The sequence below is a fragment of the Procambarus clarkii genome, chromosome 19 (genome assembly GCF_040958095.1).
Source record: "Procambarus clarkii isolate CNS0578487 chromosome 19, FALCON_Pclarkii_2.0, whole genome shotgun sequence".
Classification (NCBI taxonomy): domain Eukaryota; kingdom Metazoa; phylum Arthropoda; class Malacostraca; order Decapoda; family Cambaridae; genus Procambarus; species Procambarus clarkii.
Genome location: NC_091168.1, coordinates 21,661,460 through 21,679,373, shown reverse-complemented (window position 1 = coordinate 21,679,373; position 17,914 = coordinate 21,661,460). Strand labels below are relative to the sequence as shown.

At 47.8% G+C, this 17,914-nt stretch overlaps 1 protein-coding gene across 2 annotated transcripts in view; it reads left to right on the top strand.

The window, feature by feature from the left end:
- The window catches only part of LOC123757530 (uncharacterized), a 61,666-nt gene extending 44,782 nt beyond the window's left edge, over positions 1-16,884 (top strand). Inside the window, exons 2-4 of one of the 2 annotated variants that reach the window (XM_045741252.2) lie at positions 6,955-7,042; positions 14,281-14,468; positions 15,460-16,884. In XM_045741252.2, the coding sequence (XP_045597208.1) occupies positions 7,019-7,042; positions 14,281-14,468; positions 15,460-15,622 (375 nt within the window). In that variant the 5' untranslated portion in view covers positions 6,955-7,018 and the 3' untranslated portion in view covers positions 15,623-16,884. Of the gene's footprint in view, positions 1-6,954; positions 7,043-7,441; positions 7,486-14,280; positions 14,469-15,459 lie in introns of those variants that run through there. The other variant, XM_069327126.1, reaches the window with a different exon arrangement.
- The last annotated feature ends 1,030 nt before the right edge of the window (positions 16,885-17,914 follow it).

The following is a 17,914-nucleotide window of genomic DNA, read 5'->3' as shown; positions in this document are numbered from 1 at the left end:
GCGCAGGAAGTGTTTAACATGACACCGCCGCCTCATTGCCTCATGTCATCTGAATAATATACTCATATATAGTCCTCCCTCCCCTCCCCTCACCCTTCCCTCCGCCCCTCCCCTTACCTCACCCCTCCTTCCCTACACCTCACCCCTCCCTCCCTCATTCTCCCTTTCCTACATTCTCCCCTTTTCCTTGTTGCACCCCTCATCCCCCCCCCTCCCTCCCTCACTCTGCAACATTGTCTCTTACCTTCCCCTACCACATCCCCCCCCTTATACCCTCCTTATAGCCCCCCCCCCTTCTCCTCTACGACCCCCCTGTCTTACCCTCCCTGTCCCCCCTTCCGGCCAATTCAAGGGGCACCCTTTCCCCCCTATGCCATTCACCCCTCCTTCTCCTCCTCCTCCCCTCCTTTCTCTAGCCTTTTCCCCCTCCCCACCCCACCCCCCTCCCCACCGGGAGTCACGGTCGGGCGGGAACAAGACACAGGCACGCAGGCCCCCCGGACTTGTATTGAATATTCAAGTAGAGGAACATGACGCTACAGTGCCAGGGCGACTGGCACTCCCCTCCCCCCTCCCCCTCTGGCACTACTGTTGTTCTTATACCGCCACCGCACCGTGGCGCCCACCCGTGGTACGCCCACCACCCCGGGGTACTCCCATACCCACGAGGGGTTGAACACGGTTCCCTTCACCTAATGCCTCTGTTCACCCTGCAATAGTTAGGTATCCGGGAGTTAGGTCAGTTTTTTTTTGGGGGGGGGTTACATCCAGTGGAGGGTCAGTAGTTGACCTTGGAGGGGGTGTGTGTGGGGAGGGGGGACCTCGATATAAGCCTAAAGTGTGTGTGTATGTTATACAGGCTTCCTGTCCCCCGATGTGGGATAATTCTGGGAGTATATTCGTCCCTACACGCTACACCCAGACCTACACCACCTGTGGTACACACACATGTGTACAACCCTGTCTAGTTCCTGGAAGATGGCCTCCATCTCATCCCATACCACCACTCTCTCTCTCTCTCTCTCTCTCTCTCTCTCTCTCTCTCTCTCTCTCTCTCTCTCTCTCTCTCTCTCTCTCTCTCTCTCTCTCTCTCTCTCTCTCTCTCTTTCTCTCTCTCTTACGTGAGGAGAGCAGCAGAAGGAAGGAAGGGTGAGAGGACAGTGGCAATTACACTCTGGTAATCGTTGTATTGAGCTGAAGATGGTCGAAAGGCGGGACTGAAGAGCTAATGTTCAACCCCCATGCAACCTCAACTAGGTGAATACACACAAACAGACACACACATTCGTATACAGAAATGCAAGAACCTACATAAATGTGGTTGACGGGGGACGGGTGAGAGGGTCCGCGGCACACACACACACACACATGTGGAGGCGAGACAGCACGAGACGCAGTAGCTTGACGTGGCGTTGTGGAAACAATTTACGTAGGTAGTAAAGAAGGAGACGGAGGGAGGGATGGCAGGGGGTGATTATCCCGTCACAGGAGCCCCGAGAGAGATCCCCCCCCCCCCCACTGCGCTAAGTAAACTGCGCCTTTACTCGTTCACTCATGGGTTTACTTACCAAATTCTCCGGTCACGTGTTCGTGAGGTCTTTCACTCACACTGTGTGTCAAGTCTCCCATGAACGCTGCCTCCCAGTACTGTCATTCGTGGCGACGGATCCAGGCACGTATATGTGAGTACATAGCTGACATGTTATCCGGTTTGGTTATCAACAAACTGTAATGATAACCGCAGAGACTTTACTCTGAGAGATAGGGTGAGGTTAATGATTCTAACGCGAATTTTCTCTATATTTCTAATGTTCTTCACTTGAGAAGGAAGTTAAAAAATTAAGGTATCCAGGAATTCATTTTAGTTTTATTACGGTCTGACACGCGAAGTAAAGCGTTGCGTTGATTCATGTCATCATTTTCAAATGCAGTGTAAAAGTGAATACAATTTAGTTGGAGCAACGAAATGTTTAGCCGAGAACGACGTGAATTAATGGTGTTGAATATGCCAATAGGGAGCCGGTCGGCCGAGCGGACAACAGGCTGGACTTGTGGTCCTGTGGTCCCGGGGTCGATCCCGGGCGCCGGCGAGAAACAATGGGCAGAGTTTCTTTCACCCTATGCCCCTGTTACCTAACAGTAAAATAGGTACCTGGGTGTTAGTCAGCTGTCACGGGGAGGACCGGGCCGCGGGGACACTATAAAAGCCCCGAAATCATCTCAAGATAACCTCAAGAAGGTCCACTGCAGCTTACTTTGCCCCCACCCATCACAGGAGATGTGTGCTTGGATGCTCCGTCTTGGTCTTGAAGATGGAAGAATGTGACGGAGTGTCACAGCTGGTTGTTGACAGTTGACAGAGGTAGGTTTGACGTACAGTCATTCCTCGGTGTCAATAATCTTCTCATTGTCAGGTGTATCTGTCAATGATTTCAGTGTTGTGTGTCGGGATGTTTCTGGTGATGATCTGGATGAGCGCAGAGACTCATGTGCGTGTCTCCTCGATTTGTTGGATCCTTGCTCTTTTGTGCACTGTCAGGCGCCTTGAAAGGGATGCTGTTGTCTTGCCTATATATTGAGATCTTTGGGGCTGACAGTCCCCCAAGTGGGCATGTGAAGTCTATAGACGACATTCATCTCTTTCAAGGCGTTTCTCTTGATGTCGGGAGAGTTTATAATGAACAAATTGGCAGTTTTCTTCCCATTATAGTATACTAGATTGGATGGCCGGGCTAACGCCAGCCACACAACTAAATATTTTCCCAAAAAAACTTTTAAAGAATTTTGGTTTGGTTTTATAGTAATATGCACCATTACCCATTGATCTTGGGAAAATTAAAAGATATTTCCTATTGTCAATAATTTGCCCGTACTAGCATAAAATAGACGATTTTGCTTCTGCTTCAAAGGTTTCTAAAGCCAGGCGCCCTTCACCAGAGTAAAGAGGGGGGACTATTCTTTGTTAAGTTTATTTTACACCATTGACCGCTCGCTGGCCACCACACTCACTTTACACTATTATATTTTAATAAGAAAGAGACAGACAGAATATATAATATGTATATATTATATATATAATATAATATAATATAATTTAATATCAGATCTCATATCCAGGTGGCTAAGGTGGTCCACGTCCCGGCGTGGGAGCCCCCACCGGTTGACGAGTCCGGTTGAGTGGGGGGTAAGAGGAGGTTGAGTGGGGGGTAAGAGGAGGTTGAGTGGGGGGTAAGAGGAGGTTGAGTGGGGGGTAAGAGGAGGTTGAGTGGGGGGTAAGAGGAGGTTGAGTGGGGGGTAAGAGGAGGTTGAGTGTGTGGGGTTGAGGGATTGATTCATGAAGATTAAGCCACCTAAAAGGTGGCACGGGCATGAATACCCCGTAAGTGGTGGCCCTTTTGAGCCATTACCAGTATCAAGAGCTGATACTGGAGATCTGTGGAGGTGCGACTGCACCCTGCGTGACAGGAGATGTCTCCCGTGGGTTGAGGGGAAGTACCGGGGGTTAAAGTGGGGGGGAAGGGAGGGGAGGGACATGGGTTTCCGGGAAGGTGAGGAGGAGGAGGGGGGTAAGGGGGCTATTAACATACTTGAAGTGACCTGGTGTAATGAGACGTCGGGAGGCGCGTGTCGTGGCTGTCTGTGGCCGGTGGGGAGACGGAGGAGGTTGTGTTCTGTGGCCTGTCGTTCCCCTCTCATCCTGCCTCTGGTTCATCCTTAAATTTTTCCATGCCGTGACCTCCCACCGAAGCTGTGACCCCTTCTTGCTGTCAGCCTCGCATGGTTGGGGCAGACAGCGGCCTCTTGTGTCAAGGTGCTCATTAGCGTCTCTCTGACCACTGTATCTCTCAGCTCCCTCCCTCAGCGAGTCTAAGACTTCCTCTCCCACACTTCTAGAGTACTACAATCTTCTTCGTTTAAGTTTACTGCAGTTTCTGGATAGGAAATATGACTCGAGCGTTATTTCTGAGCGGTAATTCTGGCTCATTATTAAACAATGTTATTAAACAAACAGTGACACTCAAATCAAACAAATCCCCAGGGCCGGACGAAGTGTTTGCCAGGGTGCTTGAAGAATGCAAAGAGGAGCTTTGCGAGCCGTTGTCTACTATGTTTAATAAATCATAAGAGTCAGGCAGTGTGCCAGAGTCGTGGAAGGTTGCTAATGTGGTACCAATTTTCAAGAAAGGAGATTTCAAAATCCAAGAAAGGATTTTCAAGAAAGATCACTTGCGTCTAACTATCAGGTCATTAGATTAACGTCTAATGTGGGAAAGTTGATTGAATCGATAAGTGCAAAAGCCATTCGTCTTCATCTTGAAAAACATAGATTAATAAATGATTCACAACATGGTTTTTCGGTCTGTCCTGGACCAGTATAAAGTCGTGTGATAGAAGAAAGATTGATTGATTGATGGAGATTAAGCCACCCAAGGAGTAGCACGAGCATGAATAGCCCGTAAAGAAGAAAGGAAGTTCCCATCAGACTTGGTCAAGACTAGAGGAAAAGCCTTCTTGTCCGACTCTCCACCTTGTCCAACAGTCTGATGTATGAGGGGGGGGGGGTGTTCAGGCGATCCAGGAGAGGGGGTACATACTCTAGATGGGAGCGAACTTGTGCTTCATATAAGGTTTTGCAGCCCTTGCTGTCAAGGTGTGAGATGCGCCGTAGAGCTATAAGTTTCCTGGCTGCCTTTTAGACTAGGTTAAGCACATGGCTCTTTATTGACAATGAAGAGTCGAACTTCATTCTCAAGATGTCAATTTCATCTATAAACTCTAGGGTTTTGCCGCTCATTTGCAAGTCTGTCCTATTTGTCATGTGCAGTCAAGTTATCATCATCGCTTGTCTCCTCAGCCGCCAATGTGACCTGCTATCTCCTACCCCAGATAGAAATCGCCGAAAGTTGATGATTGATGAGTCTTGCAGCAGTTGGCATTTCTTCCTTTCTGTAAGTGAAGGTTAGAGTGCAGTCATCAGCACAGGCTTGAGCTTCAGGAATGAGACGAAGTTAACATTCCACAGGAGAGGGCCAAGCACACAGCCCTGTGGAACGCTGGCACCAGGTGTGTGGCCTCTATTGAGGACAATTTTTAGAGTAGTATCTCTCTCTCTCTCTCTCTCTCTCTCTCTCTCTCTCTCTCTCTCTCTCTCACTATCAGTCTCGCACTCAGTTTATCTCTGACAATCTCCCACACTGCCCTCCTGCCCCTCGTCCTGTGGCTGGCTATGAGGGCCGGGGTGGCCAGCGCCGCGCCTCGCGCAATACTCTGCTTCTCTGTCAGTCTTCCCTACATATCGTATTGCCTGTGCGGGATCCTGGTGTTACCTGAGGTGGTGTACCGTGGCCTCGCTCCCTTCATGCTGGCCTGGACCAGGTCTCATTGTTCTCCTCTCTCACACTCGCATACTCTCACACTCACACACTCACACTTTTACACTCACACACTCACAACTCGCGGGTGAGTGGACAGCGCTCGGGGGTCGTAGTCCTAAGGGCCCTAGGTTCAATCTCCGGCAGAGACAGAAACAAATAAGCAGTTTCTTTCACCCTGGTGCTCCTTGTTCACATGGCAGTAAATAGGTACCTGGGAGTTAGACAGCTGCTACGGACTGCTTCCTGGGTGTGTGGTGTGTGTGTGTACTCACCTATTTGTACATACCTATTTGTGCTTGCGGAGGTTGAGCTTTGGCTCTTTAGGTCCCGCCTCTCAACTGTCAATCAACTAATGTAAAGGTTCCTGAGCCTACTGGGCTCTATCATATCTACATTTGAAACTGTGTATGGAGTCAGCCTCCACCACATCACTGCCTAATGCATTTCATCTGTTAACTACTCTGACGGTGAAAAAGTTGTTTCTAACGTCCCTGTGGCTCATTTGGGTACGCAGTTTCCACCTGTGTCCCTTTGTTCGTGTACCACCCTGTGTTAACAAGTTTATCTTTATCTACTCTGTTGATTCCTCTGAGAATTTTGTAGTGTGTGTTTGTGTGTGTGTGTGTGTGTGTGTGTATGTGTATGTGTACTCACCTATTTGTTTTGCGTGTGTGTGTGTGTGTGTGTGTATTCACCTAGTTGTGCTTGCGGGGGTTGAGCTCTGCTCTTTCAGCCCGCCTCTCAACTATCAATCAACTGTTACTAACTATTATTTTTTTTCCACACACACAGACACACACACACACACACACACACACACACACACACACACACACACACCAGTAAGCAGCCCGTGACAGCTGACTAACTCCCAGGTATCCTATTTACTACTAGATAACAGGGGCATCAGGGTGAAAGAAACTCTGCCCATCGTTTCTCGCCGCTGCCAGGAATCGAACCCGGGCCACAGGGTCACGTGTCCAGCGTGCTATCCACTGAGCCACCGGAGAGTGTGTGTGTGTGTGTGTGTGTGAGTGTACTCACCCTAGTTGTGCTTGAAAGTGTGTGCGAGTATATAAGAGAAATTATATGTAATGAACATAGAATCAAAATAAATTGGTTAGAAAGGCAGGATCCAAGAGTTAGTAGCTCGATTCTGCAGATACAAATAGTAAATACACACACACACACACACACACACACACACACACACACACACACACACACACACACAGGTATTTAGACACTTGTGCGACTAAGGAGGAAGTGTGATAAGGGAGAGCGAGCCAGACCCTAGCCACTCACAGCGCGCCATTGTCTTCCGTCAGGCTCTTGTTTTTTTGCAACGAAAGCGACCCTGACTTTTACCGGCGGATTGCAACCTGGAAACTTTCAGCTGTTGAGTCCTCAGAAGCATGCAATCAGCCATCATGACAACACAGAGCGGGTAGGTCACGCTACGAGCGCCGTGACACTCGGTATTGTAACGCTGACGACTGTCAAGGTCAAGGGTGAGGGGGGGGGAGTGTTAAGGTCACCGGCACAGTGACCATTAACCGGCCACCTTCACTTTTACCAGCAGGCGGAGGGCGTCGCAGGAGAGGCAGTCTGTGTGTTGTGGAGCCCCTGACAACACTACCACCATGGCTGCCTTCTATACCCTTACTGTGAGTACCCTCTACCATGGCTGCCTTCTACAGCCTTACTGTGAGTACCCTCTACCATGGCTGCCTTCTATACCCTTACTGTGAGTACCCTCTACCATGGCTGCCTTCCATACAGCCTTACTGTGAGTACCCTCTACCATGGCTGCCTTCTATACCCTTACTGTGAGTACCCTCTACCATGGCTGCCTTTTATACCCTTACTGTGAGTACCCTCTACCATGGCTGCCTTCTATACCCTTACTGTGAGTACCCTCTACCATGGCTGCCCTTCTACACCCTTACTGTGAGTACCCTCTACCATGGCTGCCTTCTATACCCTTACTGTGAGTACCCTCTACCATGGCTGCCTTCTATAGCCTTACTGTGAGTACCCTCTACCATGGCTGCCTTCTATTGCCTTACTGTGAGTACCCTCTACCATGGCTGCCTTCTATACCCTTACTGTGAGTAGCACTCCTGACCATGTCTCAGTCTTAAAGCCTCAGCAAACCTGCCACTGCACCTGCGTCCTATTCATTTGCATCTGTATACCACCCACAGTACCTGTGTACCACTCACAGTACCTGTGTACCACCCACAGCACCTGTGTACCACCCACAGCACCTGTGTACCACCCACAGCACCTGTGTACCACCCACAGCACCTGTGTACCACCCACAGCACCTGTGTACCACCCACAGCACCTGTGTACCACCCACAGCACCTGTGTACCACCCACAGCACCTGTGTACCACCCACAGCACCTGTGTACCACCCACAGCACCTGTGTACCACCCACAGCACCTGTGTACCACCCACAGCACCTGTGTACCACCCACAGTACCTGTGTACCACCCACAGCACCTGTGTACCATCCACAGCACCTGTGTACCACCCACAGCACCTGTGTACCATCCACAGCACCTGTGTACCATCCACAGCACCTGTGTACCATCCACAGCACCTGTGTACCATCCACGGCACCTGTGTACCACTCACGGCACCTGTGTACCATCCACGGCACCTGTGTACCATCCACAGCACCTCTGTACCACCCACAGCACCTGTGTACCACCCACAGCACCTCTGTACCACCCACAGCACCTGTGTACCACCCACAGCACCTCTGTACCACCCTTGTACCCATCAAGAAGCTAACGTTTCAACAATCAGTAAACGTTTCAGGCAACGTTTATTGAGCTTAAAAATCCTCCTTTACCGGAATATGTTTATGTATCCTGTATTTATCTGTCAATGTATCGCTACATCTACCATCTATCACTTCATCTACTATGTATAGCTTTATCTACCCATGTATCACCTCTTCTACCATCTATCACTTCATCTATCATGCATAGTTAGGGTCGGCGTTCAATCCCCCGACCGTCGAAGTGATTGGGCAACATCCCCCCCCCCCGTCCCTAATCTTTATCCTGATCCTTCCCTTGTGCTTGTGATATATGCTCGTTGTGGCTTAGTGCTTTCTCCTGGTGATTACCTCACCTTACCATGTAAAGCTTAATCTACCACCACATTTTTCCGTCTATTGACAAACGTTCCGTCTACTAACACGTTCCACCAACAAACGTTCCGTCTACTAACAAACGTTAAGCTGGTGATGTGACAGAAAACGTTGGCGATTCATTAAGTCAGTTCCAGTATTTACACCCCCTCCTTACTCTTCCCCACCCCTCCCCACCCCACTCAACTCCCCTCCCTATTAATTAACTATTAAATGTTTAAATACATCAAGTTATGCTGATGAATTATTTATAAATTGGTTGATGATGGCGTGAGTGGGCGGGGTGATAAGAGGGTGGGCGGGGCGAGGAGGAGTGTGGGCGGGGCGAGGAGTGTGGGCGGGCTAGGAGGAGTGTGGGCGGGGCGAGGAGTGTGGGCGGGGAGTGGAGGAGGGAGGGTGCTTGCTGTTCCCCGCTTAAAGCAAGCTGGCGGTCCATAAACAAAGCAATTGTTTACTTTAGTTCACAGCTTGAGTATACTTGCCTGGTATACTGGGTCAACTTTCACTGTGTCCTTAGCTGCTGGTCAACTTTCACTGTGTCCACTCAGATAATTATAGACCCAAATCTCTAACATCGTGTGTTTGTAAAGTGCTTGAACGTATTGTTCTTAACCGACTCATGTATCGTATACAGGGGCACCTGTCACCCCAACTGTTTGGATTCATGCCTGGGCTCAGTACACAACACTGTTTTGCTGAGTACTTCGCACATATTGAAGCTTCCCCTCAAACAGTTTTCATAGACCTAGCAGCAGCTTTTGATACAGCAAACAGAGAAATCATACTGGAACAGCTTGCCGAGCTGGGAATACAAGGAAAATTACTGAAATGGATAAAGGGCTATTTGTCTAATCGAACAGCATATGTTTTGTTTAATGGTGTTAAAAGCACAGAGAGCAAACACTTTGAACTGGGAACTCCACAAGGAGGGGTCCTCAGCCCCTTGTTGTTCAACGTTCTGATGCATAAATTTATTAAAGATCTTCCAACTAATAATGAAGACTGTCATTTGTAATGCTGATGATATATGTTTACAGGCTGCCACCGAACCTAGAATGCAAGTTCTGCTCGACGCTTTTGCTACTAGAGCTGAGGAATGTGGCCTCCTTATCTCTGTACAGAAAACTCGCGCCCTTATTCTGTGTGGTATTCCACCAGCCAATTGTCATATAGATGGGCGAGCACTTGAGAACTGCGAGTCTTACAGATACCTTGGTGTCCCCATTAACGACCCTGGGTACCTTTCTTCTCTCAAGAGGAGACTCTGGGAGAGATTAAAGCCCTTGCGGGTCCTTGTTGGTGTCAATCATGGAATTAACGTGATACTTGCTAGAATGTTTTATGTATCATTTATACGCTCTGTGATTGACTACAATGCTTTACATCTCGCACTGTATACAGACAAAGAGCTGAAATCTCTTGAAACCTAGCAAAATGAAACTATGCGTCTCATCCTTGGGGCTCCAAAGTCCACGAGAATAGTTAATATGAGAACAAAGTTAAAATTACCTACCATAAGTGAGAGAATTTTGTCAATTAGCACAGTTTTCGGCGTGAAGGCATTGAGTAGACCTAGACAACACATGAAGTTTCAAGCTAAACTTTCTAATATGCTGCACTCACCTGAGGTCCATAGAAGAAGAACAAAATCTGATTATGTATTTTGGTTCTACAAGGTAGCCAACTCCATCAAAATATTAAATATGTACCCAACTCAATTAATGATTAATCAACCAATTACTCCATGGGATAACTGGAATCTATCAGTTGATTTTGTACATGCCCCCAAGAAAGATAGTGTGCACTCTACATTATTAAAACAGTTAACACTGAAAAGCATCACTGAGAGTACTCAGGGTATGGGTAACGATGTGTATCAGTACTATACCGACGGCTCTGTAGAAGAAGGTGGACAATGTACCGATTGCGCATGTAATATATTTGAACAATCCTCTCTCGTACATACAGCAATGAAGCGCGTCAATGACTGGGCAAGTACAACTCAAACCGAACTTGCAGGCATATTCCTTGCCACTGAATTTTTAAAAGACAAAGGCGGTGGACTTATATACTGTGACTCGCAGAGTGCACTCCTGGCATTGAACGCACATAGTAATGACACCCAGAAAATAGTCAGTGATATTCGAATGAATGTTTTAGCTGCTAAAGAAAACAGACTTGAAATTAAATTCCTATGGATACCATCACATGTTGGCATCTCAAGGCATGACACTGTTGATATGCTTGCAAAGACAGCCTGTAGAAAACCAGTGGTAGAAATTGATATGGATGTTTCATTAGCAGTGACAAAGAGAATACTTAAATATCTAATGAAGATCTCACCGACCTAACAAATTCACAAAGACCTGAAAGTTGTAGCATTAAATATTATGATAGATATCGTGAGGAGACTTTCACATATGTGACTAATAGAACAAGAACAAGGCAATGTGATGTTATAGTGGCCAGAATACGCCTGGGTTATAGACGTATCTGGCAGCTTTCTCAAAACCCAATGTCGAGTACACAATGTGTCAACTTTGCGAAAGAGAAAACATGCACTCTCTTGAACATTATATTGTACAATGTCCCATATTGACTAACTGTCGTCCTCCTGGGCTAAGGTATGCTGAACTGTGTAATTACTATATGAGCACTGGAACACTTGATATATTGGACTTGTACCCAAGATTAACCATGTAATGAATCAATTATACAATGTATGTGATGTAACTATATAATCTGAGCCTATAATAGCACCTTAATCAACTTCAGTGATTAAGTGCCTAATTGCACACTAGTTTCTCTATCAGCTACCTCACCCTGTCAGAGTAAAAGAGACAAATGAATGTGAATGCATGTGTGTGTGTATATATATATGTATGTATATGTATGTGAAGTATATATGGAAGCTGATCAGAATTACACTTCACCTTTGTAAATGCACATTAATGACACTATGTAAAAGACACATCGAACACTTTATGTAGGGCATACGTAAATCTGTGTATCTATGTATTTACGTATGTAGGTTAGCTTAACATTTTAAAAGCACCGAATCACCTTCTGTGGTTGATTGTTCAATAAACCCTTGAACTATATGTTTAACACATCTCTAACCCTGTCCATGGAGGACAGAAGAAAATGTATATATGTTGGTTAGCATTGTAAATGTGTGGCCACGTCTGTGGTAGAAAATAATAATAAAAAAAATGTCTTTAGTTGCTTGTCAACTTTCACTGTGTCCTTAGGTACTTGTCAACTTTCACTGTGTCCTTAGGTACTTGTCAACTTTCACTGTGTCCTTAGGTACTTGTCAACTTTCACTGTGTCCTTAGGTACTTGTCAACTTTCACTGTGTCCTTAGGTACTTGTCAACTTTCACTGTGTCCTTAGGTACTTGTCAACTTTCACTGTGTCCATAGGTACTTGTCAACTTTCACTGTGTCCATAGGTACTTGTCAACTTTCACTGTGTCCATAGGTACTTGTCAACTTTCACTGTGTCCATAGGTACTTGTCAACTTTCACTGTGTCCTTAGGTACTTGTCAACTTTCACTGTGTCCTTAGGTACTTGTCAACTTTCACTGTGTCCTTAGGTACTTGTCAACTTTCACTGTGTCCTTAGGTACTTGTCAACTTTCACTGTGTCCTTAGGTACTTGTCAACTTTCACTGTGTCCTTAGGTACTTGTCAACTTTCACTGTGTCCTTAGGTACTTGTCAACTTTCACTGTGTCCTTAGGTACTTGTCAACTTTCACTGTGTCCTTAGGTACTTGTCAACTTTCACTGTGTCCATAGGTACTTGTCAACTTTCACTGTGTCCATAGGTACTTGTCAACTTTCACTGTGTCCTTAGGTACTTGTCAACTTTCACTGTGTCCATAGGTACTTGTCAACTTTCACTGTGTCCTTAGGTACTTGTCAACTTTCACTGTGTCCTTAGGTACTTGTCAACTTTCACTGTGTCCTTAGGTACTTGTCAACTTTCACTGTGTCCTTAGGTACTTGTCAACTTTCACTGTATCCTTAGATACTTGTCAACTTTCACTGTATCCTTAGGTACTTGTCAACTTTCACTGTGTCCTTAGATACTTGTCAACTTTCACTGTATCCTTAGATACTTGTCAACTTTCACTGTGTCCTTAGATACTTGTCAACTTTCACTGTATCCTTAGATACTTGTCAACTTTCACTGTGTCCTTAGATACTTACCAACTTTCACCGTGTCCCAAACACTGAGACACATCCGTGAATCAAACACTCTAAGTCACAAATCTAGTGTTACGAAATGTAGCCAATTGATCTGTAGTCAGGCTTAACAGGTGGCCGGTTAAACCAGGTTTAGTGAAATTTGGTGATGTGGGGGGGGGGGGGAGGCACCGGTTCATGTTTTAGCTGGAATTGAAAAGAAACTGGTTGTTCGTGTTCTTTATAGTAGGTGACCTTTGTAGACGACTGGCCTCTGTAGGCGACTGACCTTTGTAGACGACTGGCCTTTTTATACAGGTGACCTCTCGTAGCTGTGACAATTAGCTAGTCTGGGATTTCGTAGACGGGAGATGACAGCATAGGGCTGATCGTTGACCAGGAGAGATGATTTTGGAGAAGAGTGACCTTCTTTGCCTGAGTCCTGAAGAAAAAAAAAAGGTTGCCTGACTCCGTTGAGTAACACTTAATCTATTTTCTGAGGTTGAGTGTTGCCTCTGGGAGAGGGACGACCTCCCACCCCACCCACACTTGCCACCTCCCACACTTGCCACCTCCCACACTTGCCACCTCCCACACTTGCCACCCCCACACTTGCCACCTCCCACACTTGCCACCTCCCACACTTGCCACCTCCCACACTTGCCACCTCCCACACTTGCCACCTCCCACACTTGCCACCTCCCACACTTGCCACCTCCCACACTTGCCACTCTCACAACACTGACCAGGTCTCCTGGCCTCGCCATCTTGAGATTATCTTGAGATGATTTCGGGGCTTTTTAGTGTCCCCGCGGCCCGGTCCCTCGACCAGGCCTCCACCCCCAGGAAGCAGCCCGTGACAGCTGACTAACACCCAGGTACATATTTTACTGCTAGGTAACAGGGGCATAGGGTGAAAGAAACTCTGCCCATTGTTTCTCGCCGGCGCCTGAGATCGAACCCAGGACCACAGGATCACAAGCCCAGCGTGCTGTCCGCTCGGCCGACCGGCTCCTCGCCATAACCCCCTATACATCTCCGCCACCACACGCACTCATCATTGCGAGTTGCGACGCCTTATTGCCATACATGCACCCGAGGCACTCACTAGTATACACTCGAGGCACTCAACAAACATACTCTCGAGGCATTAACCATGTAAAAGATTAGCTATGAGTAACACCAACATAACTTTTGTTCCTTGAGAATAAGTGTTATTTCCTAGCAGCTTTTGCCTCCAAAGTCCAGAAGACGGCCGTTATCGTCCTCAAGTTTAGCTGTGACCTTCGCCTCGGGGAACTTTAGGAAGACGTCTTGAAGGTACCTGAAGGCTGCCGACGCCTTATCTAGAGCTGTGACGAACTGCACCTTCAGTGGACAGCCTTCAAACGTCTTCCCAACACTCCCTTATGCAAATGTCAAATTAGAAACTAACATTTACTCTCCAGGGACACAGAAAAAATGGTTACAGAGTGGCTTACATTCCGTCTTTTGTTATTATTGAAGTTGTGAATAATTGATTCCTTGTGTGTTTTTTGTCCTCAGGGGAGAGTGTGGTGGGCCCTGGCGGCGGTGACGCTGGTGGCGGTGACGGAGGTCGTGACGGGGGCGGTGACGGAGGCGGTTACGGAGGCCTCCAGGGGCCGAGGGAGTGTTATTGTGGCGTTTGAGACCCCAGACCAAGAGCAGTTCCAGTACGGACGTCCAGGAGAAGCGGTGTTCGGAGCATTCAGGTAGGCTCCACTCTGCAACATTCACCTAGGCTCCACAGCCCAACATTCACCTAGGCTCCACAGCCCAACATTCACCTAGGCTCCACAGCCCAACATTCACCTAGGCTCCACAGCCCAACATTCACCTAGGCTCCACAGCCCAACATTCACTCAGGCTCCACAGCCCAACATTCCCTCAGGCTCCACAGCCCAACATTCACTCAGGCTCCACAGCCCAACATTCCCTCAGGCTCCACAGCCCAACATTCCCTCAGGCTCCACAGCCCAACATTCACCCAGGCTCCACAGCCCAACATTCACTCAGGCTCCACAGCCCAACATTCCCTCAGGCTCCACAGCCCAACATTCCCTCAGGCTCCACAGCCCAACATTCCCTCAGGCTCCACAGCCCAACATTCACCTAGACTCCACAGCCCAACATTCCCTCAGGCTCCACAGCCCAACATTCACCTAGGCCCCACAGCCCACCATTCACCTAGGCTCCACAGCCCACCATTCACCTAGGCTCCACAGCCCACCATTCACCTAGGCTCCACAGCCCAACATTCACCTAAGCTCTGGTACGTATATCGTGAATGATATACACGAACATCTTGAGTGATGAGTGGTCCAGGTCACCAAGCTGACCAGGACATAAGAACCACTGTTCACCTGCCTTAATGTATCAACTTTTTACCTCAGATGTAACAATCGAGGGCTGTTAATTAGACGATGGTTCGCCCCTTATCTTCTGTTACTTAACAACTGGATCATAGTCATTAGCATACTACCCTGAAGTTATCTATAAATATACTGCACATATTTTGGGTATAATAGTATATCTTAAACTCGTGGGCCCGTTTCGTCTATATGGAACTGATTTCAGAATATAATTGACGTGGGATTGATGGGGGTGTTTCAAACGGGGGGTTGACTTGGACATAATCTAGAACTGTCAAGTATGGCCCAATCGGTTTAATGTTCTTATTAAGTACCCACTTTCTATCCACAGCTGGAGGAGTCCTGAAGGTCACCTGTTCATCTACCGGTATGTGGCTGACGCGGCCGGGTACCGGGTGAGGAGTGAAACCATCCCGGTGGATTCACAGGGCGTGGCGGCCAATGGGGAGCAGGTGTTCCCGCGGACGCCCGATGGAGAGTTTATATTCACCTGAGGGAGCTGTGCGAGCCTTCCTCCGTCGTCCTGCGCGTCCCAGCGTCACGCAGGGGTGTCCTAGCGTCACGTAGGGTGTTCCTGTGTCACGTAGGGGTGTCCTAGCGTCACGTAGGATGTCCCAGCGTCACGCAGGGGTGTCCTAGCGTCACGTAGGGTGTTCCTGTGTCACGTAGGGGTGTCCTAGCGTCACGCAGGATGTTCCTGTGTCACGTAGGGTGTCCCAGCGTCACGCAGGATGTTCCTGTGTCACGTAGGATGTCCCAGCGTCACACAGGGTGTTCCTGTGTCACGTAGGATGTCCCAGCGTCACGCAGGGGTGTCCTAGCGTCACGCAGGATGTCCCAGCGTCACGCAGGGGTGTCCCAGCGTCATGTAGGATATCCCAGCGTCACAATGGACGAAGATGGACGTAGGTAGCCCACTCATACGAACACTTGGGAGCAGAGGTGCGGAGATCTCAGCTATGACCCTAGAGTTTCGACCATCTTGTGCTCCTCCTTCGTCCGGATCCTCCGCTGGTGGCCTCGTCCACACCCCACCATTACTGGGCATCACACGCCCACATATACAGTAAAACAGGACAAATCACGACGTTTCGATTTAACACTGGAGCCAGGACGGAGCGAAACGTCGTCATTTTCCTCTTCCCTTCATATATATAGATATGTGAGTTACAGTGACGAAAGTATATCTTATTATCTGCATTATGTTATTCTTTTTTATTAAGCTGCTAAAGTGTGAATGTCGTCTGTAATTAAGTTGCTTCACGACCGTGTCTCTCTGGTACAGACAATGCCTCACTGTTAGCCAGATTGGTAATGTTCCCTTTCACACAACTACGGTTCATACATTCTCACGTGTGTTGTGATATCCAAGTTGTAGATGTTTTGTGTTCTACAAGATGTTGTGAGTGTGTCTGTAGATGCTTAAGTGACATATTTTTACACAATGCATTCACAAAAAAACATTCACAAAAAATTTGTGACGAAATGTTTGGAGCAGGATTGCGGGAGGGAACCGGCGTGTGCTTGTCCTCCTCGACACCCGTCTTAACCCACGAGCCACGATGTGCTAATCGTTACACAACTCGGAGTCTAACCGATTCCACTAGGTGTCTGAAACACCGAACTCGTACCCAATCCAAGTTTTACATATAAGCCACATACACTCTGGTGTCGGCAGCACACACACACACACACACACACACACACACACACACACACACACACACACACACACACACACACACACACACACACACACACACACACACTCTCTCTCTCTCTGGGGTAGATACAGGAGTGCGCCGCCAAGCGCTCTCGCTAGATAAGTACACTGAGATCACTATATGGGGGATATAGGTGAAAGGCGTGTCTGGGGTGACCAGAACGCTGGTTCGACCCCCCTCACCTTCCTCCAGAGACCCCCCCCCCCTCATTATTTGTTGCTTTTTCTCGTGTGAAGTGTATTGTCTGTTCTGTAGTTGTTTATTGATAATTATAATAAATATGGTCAGTAGTTTGGGAGTTTATTTCGTTCCTGTAATGTAGGAAGAGTCCCACCTGTCATGTGAGAGTGTATACATATACACACAGGCATAGTCCCACCATGTGAGAGTGTATACATATACACACAGGCATAGTCCCACCATGTGAGAGTGTATACATATACACACAGGCATAGTCCCACCATGTGAGAGTGTATACATATACACACAGGCATATAGTCCCCCCACCTGTCATGTAAGAGGTGGGACTATGCAATTTTGCATAGCAAAATACCTCGCCATTTTGAGGAGTTTGTTGAATACGTAAATAATTCGATGTATTAGGCGTGAGGACAGGTCGTTCACCTTTCACTACCAGGTCTGTGTGGTCATTTACTTTCGTTTGTTCCATTGTGTTGAGTGAATACTTTGACCGATAATTTTTGCTTCCAACATGTATTACTCTTGCGGTGACTGGCATTTATACTCATCTGCCCTTTACCGGCATATTTAACTCACGTGTTTAACTCTGCTTGTGACTCTGCTGAGTCGGGACTCTGCTGGGTCGGTCTCTGGTGGGTCGGGACTTGGGTCGGTCTCTGCTGGGTCGGTCTCTGGTGGGTCGGGACTTGGGTCGGTCTCTGCTGGGTCGGTCTCTGGTGGGTCGGGACTTGGGTCGGTCTCTGGTGGGTCGGGACTTGGGTCGGTCTCTGCTGGGTCGGGACTCTGCTTATCAGGTCACTACTCTCCCGGGCCACGTTGTATGTATTTATGGTATATTTTAGACGTACTTATGCCTTAGAA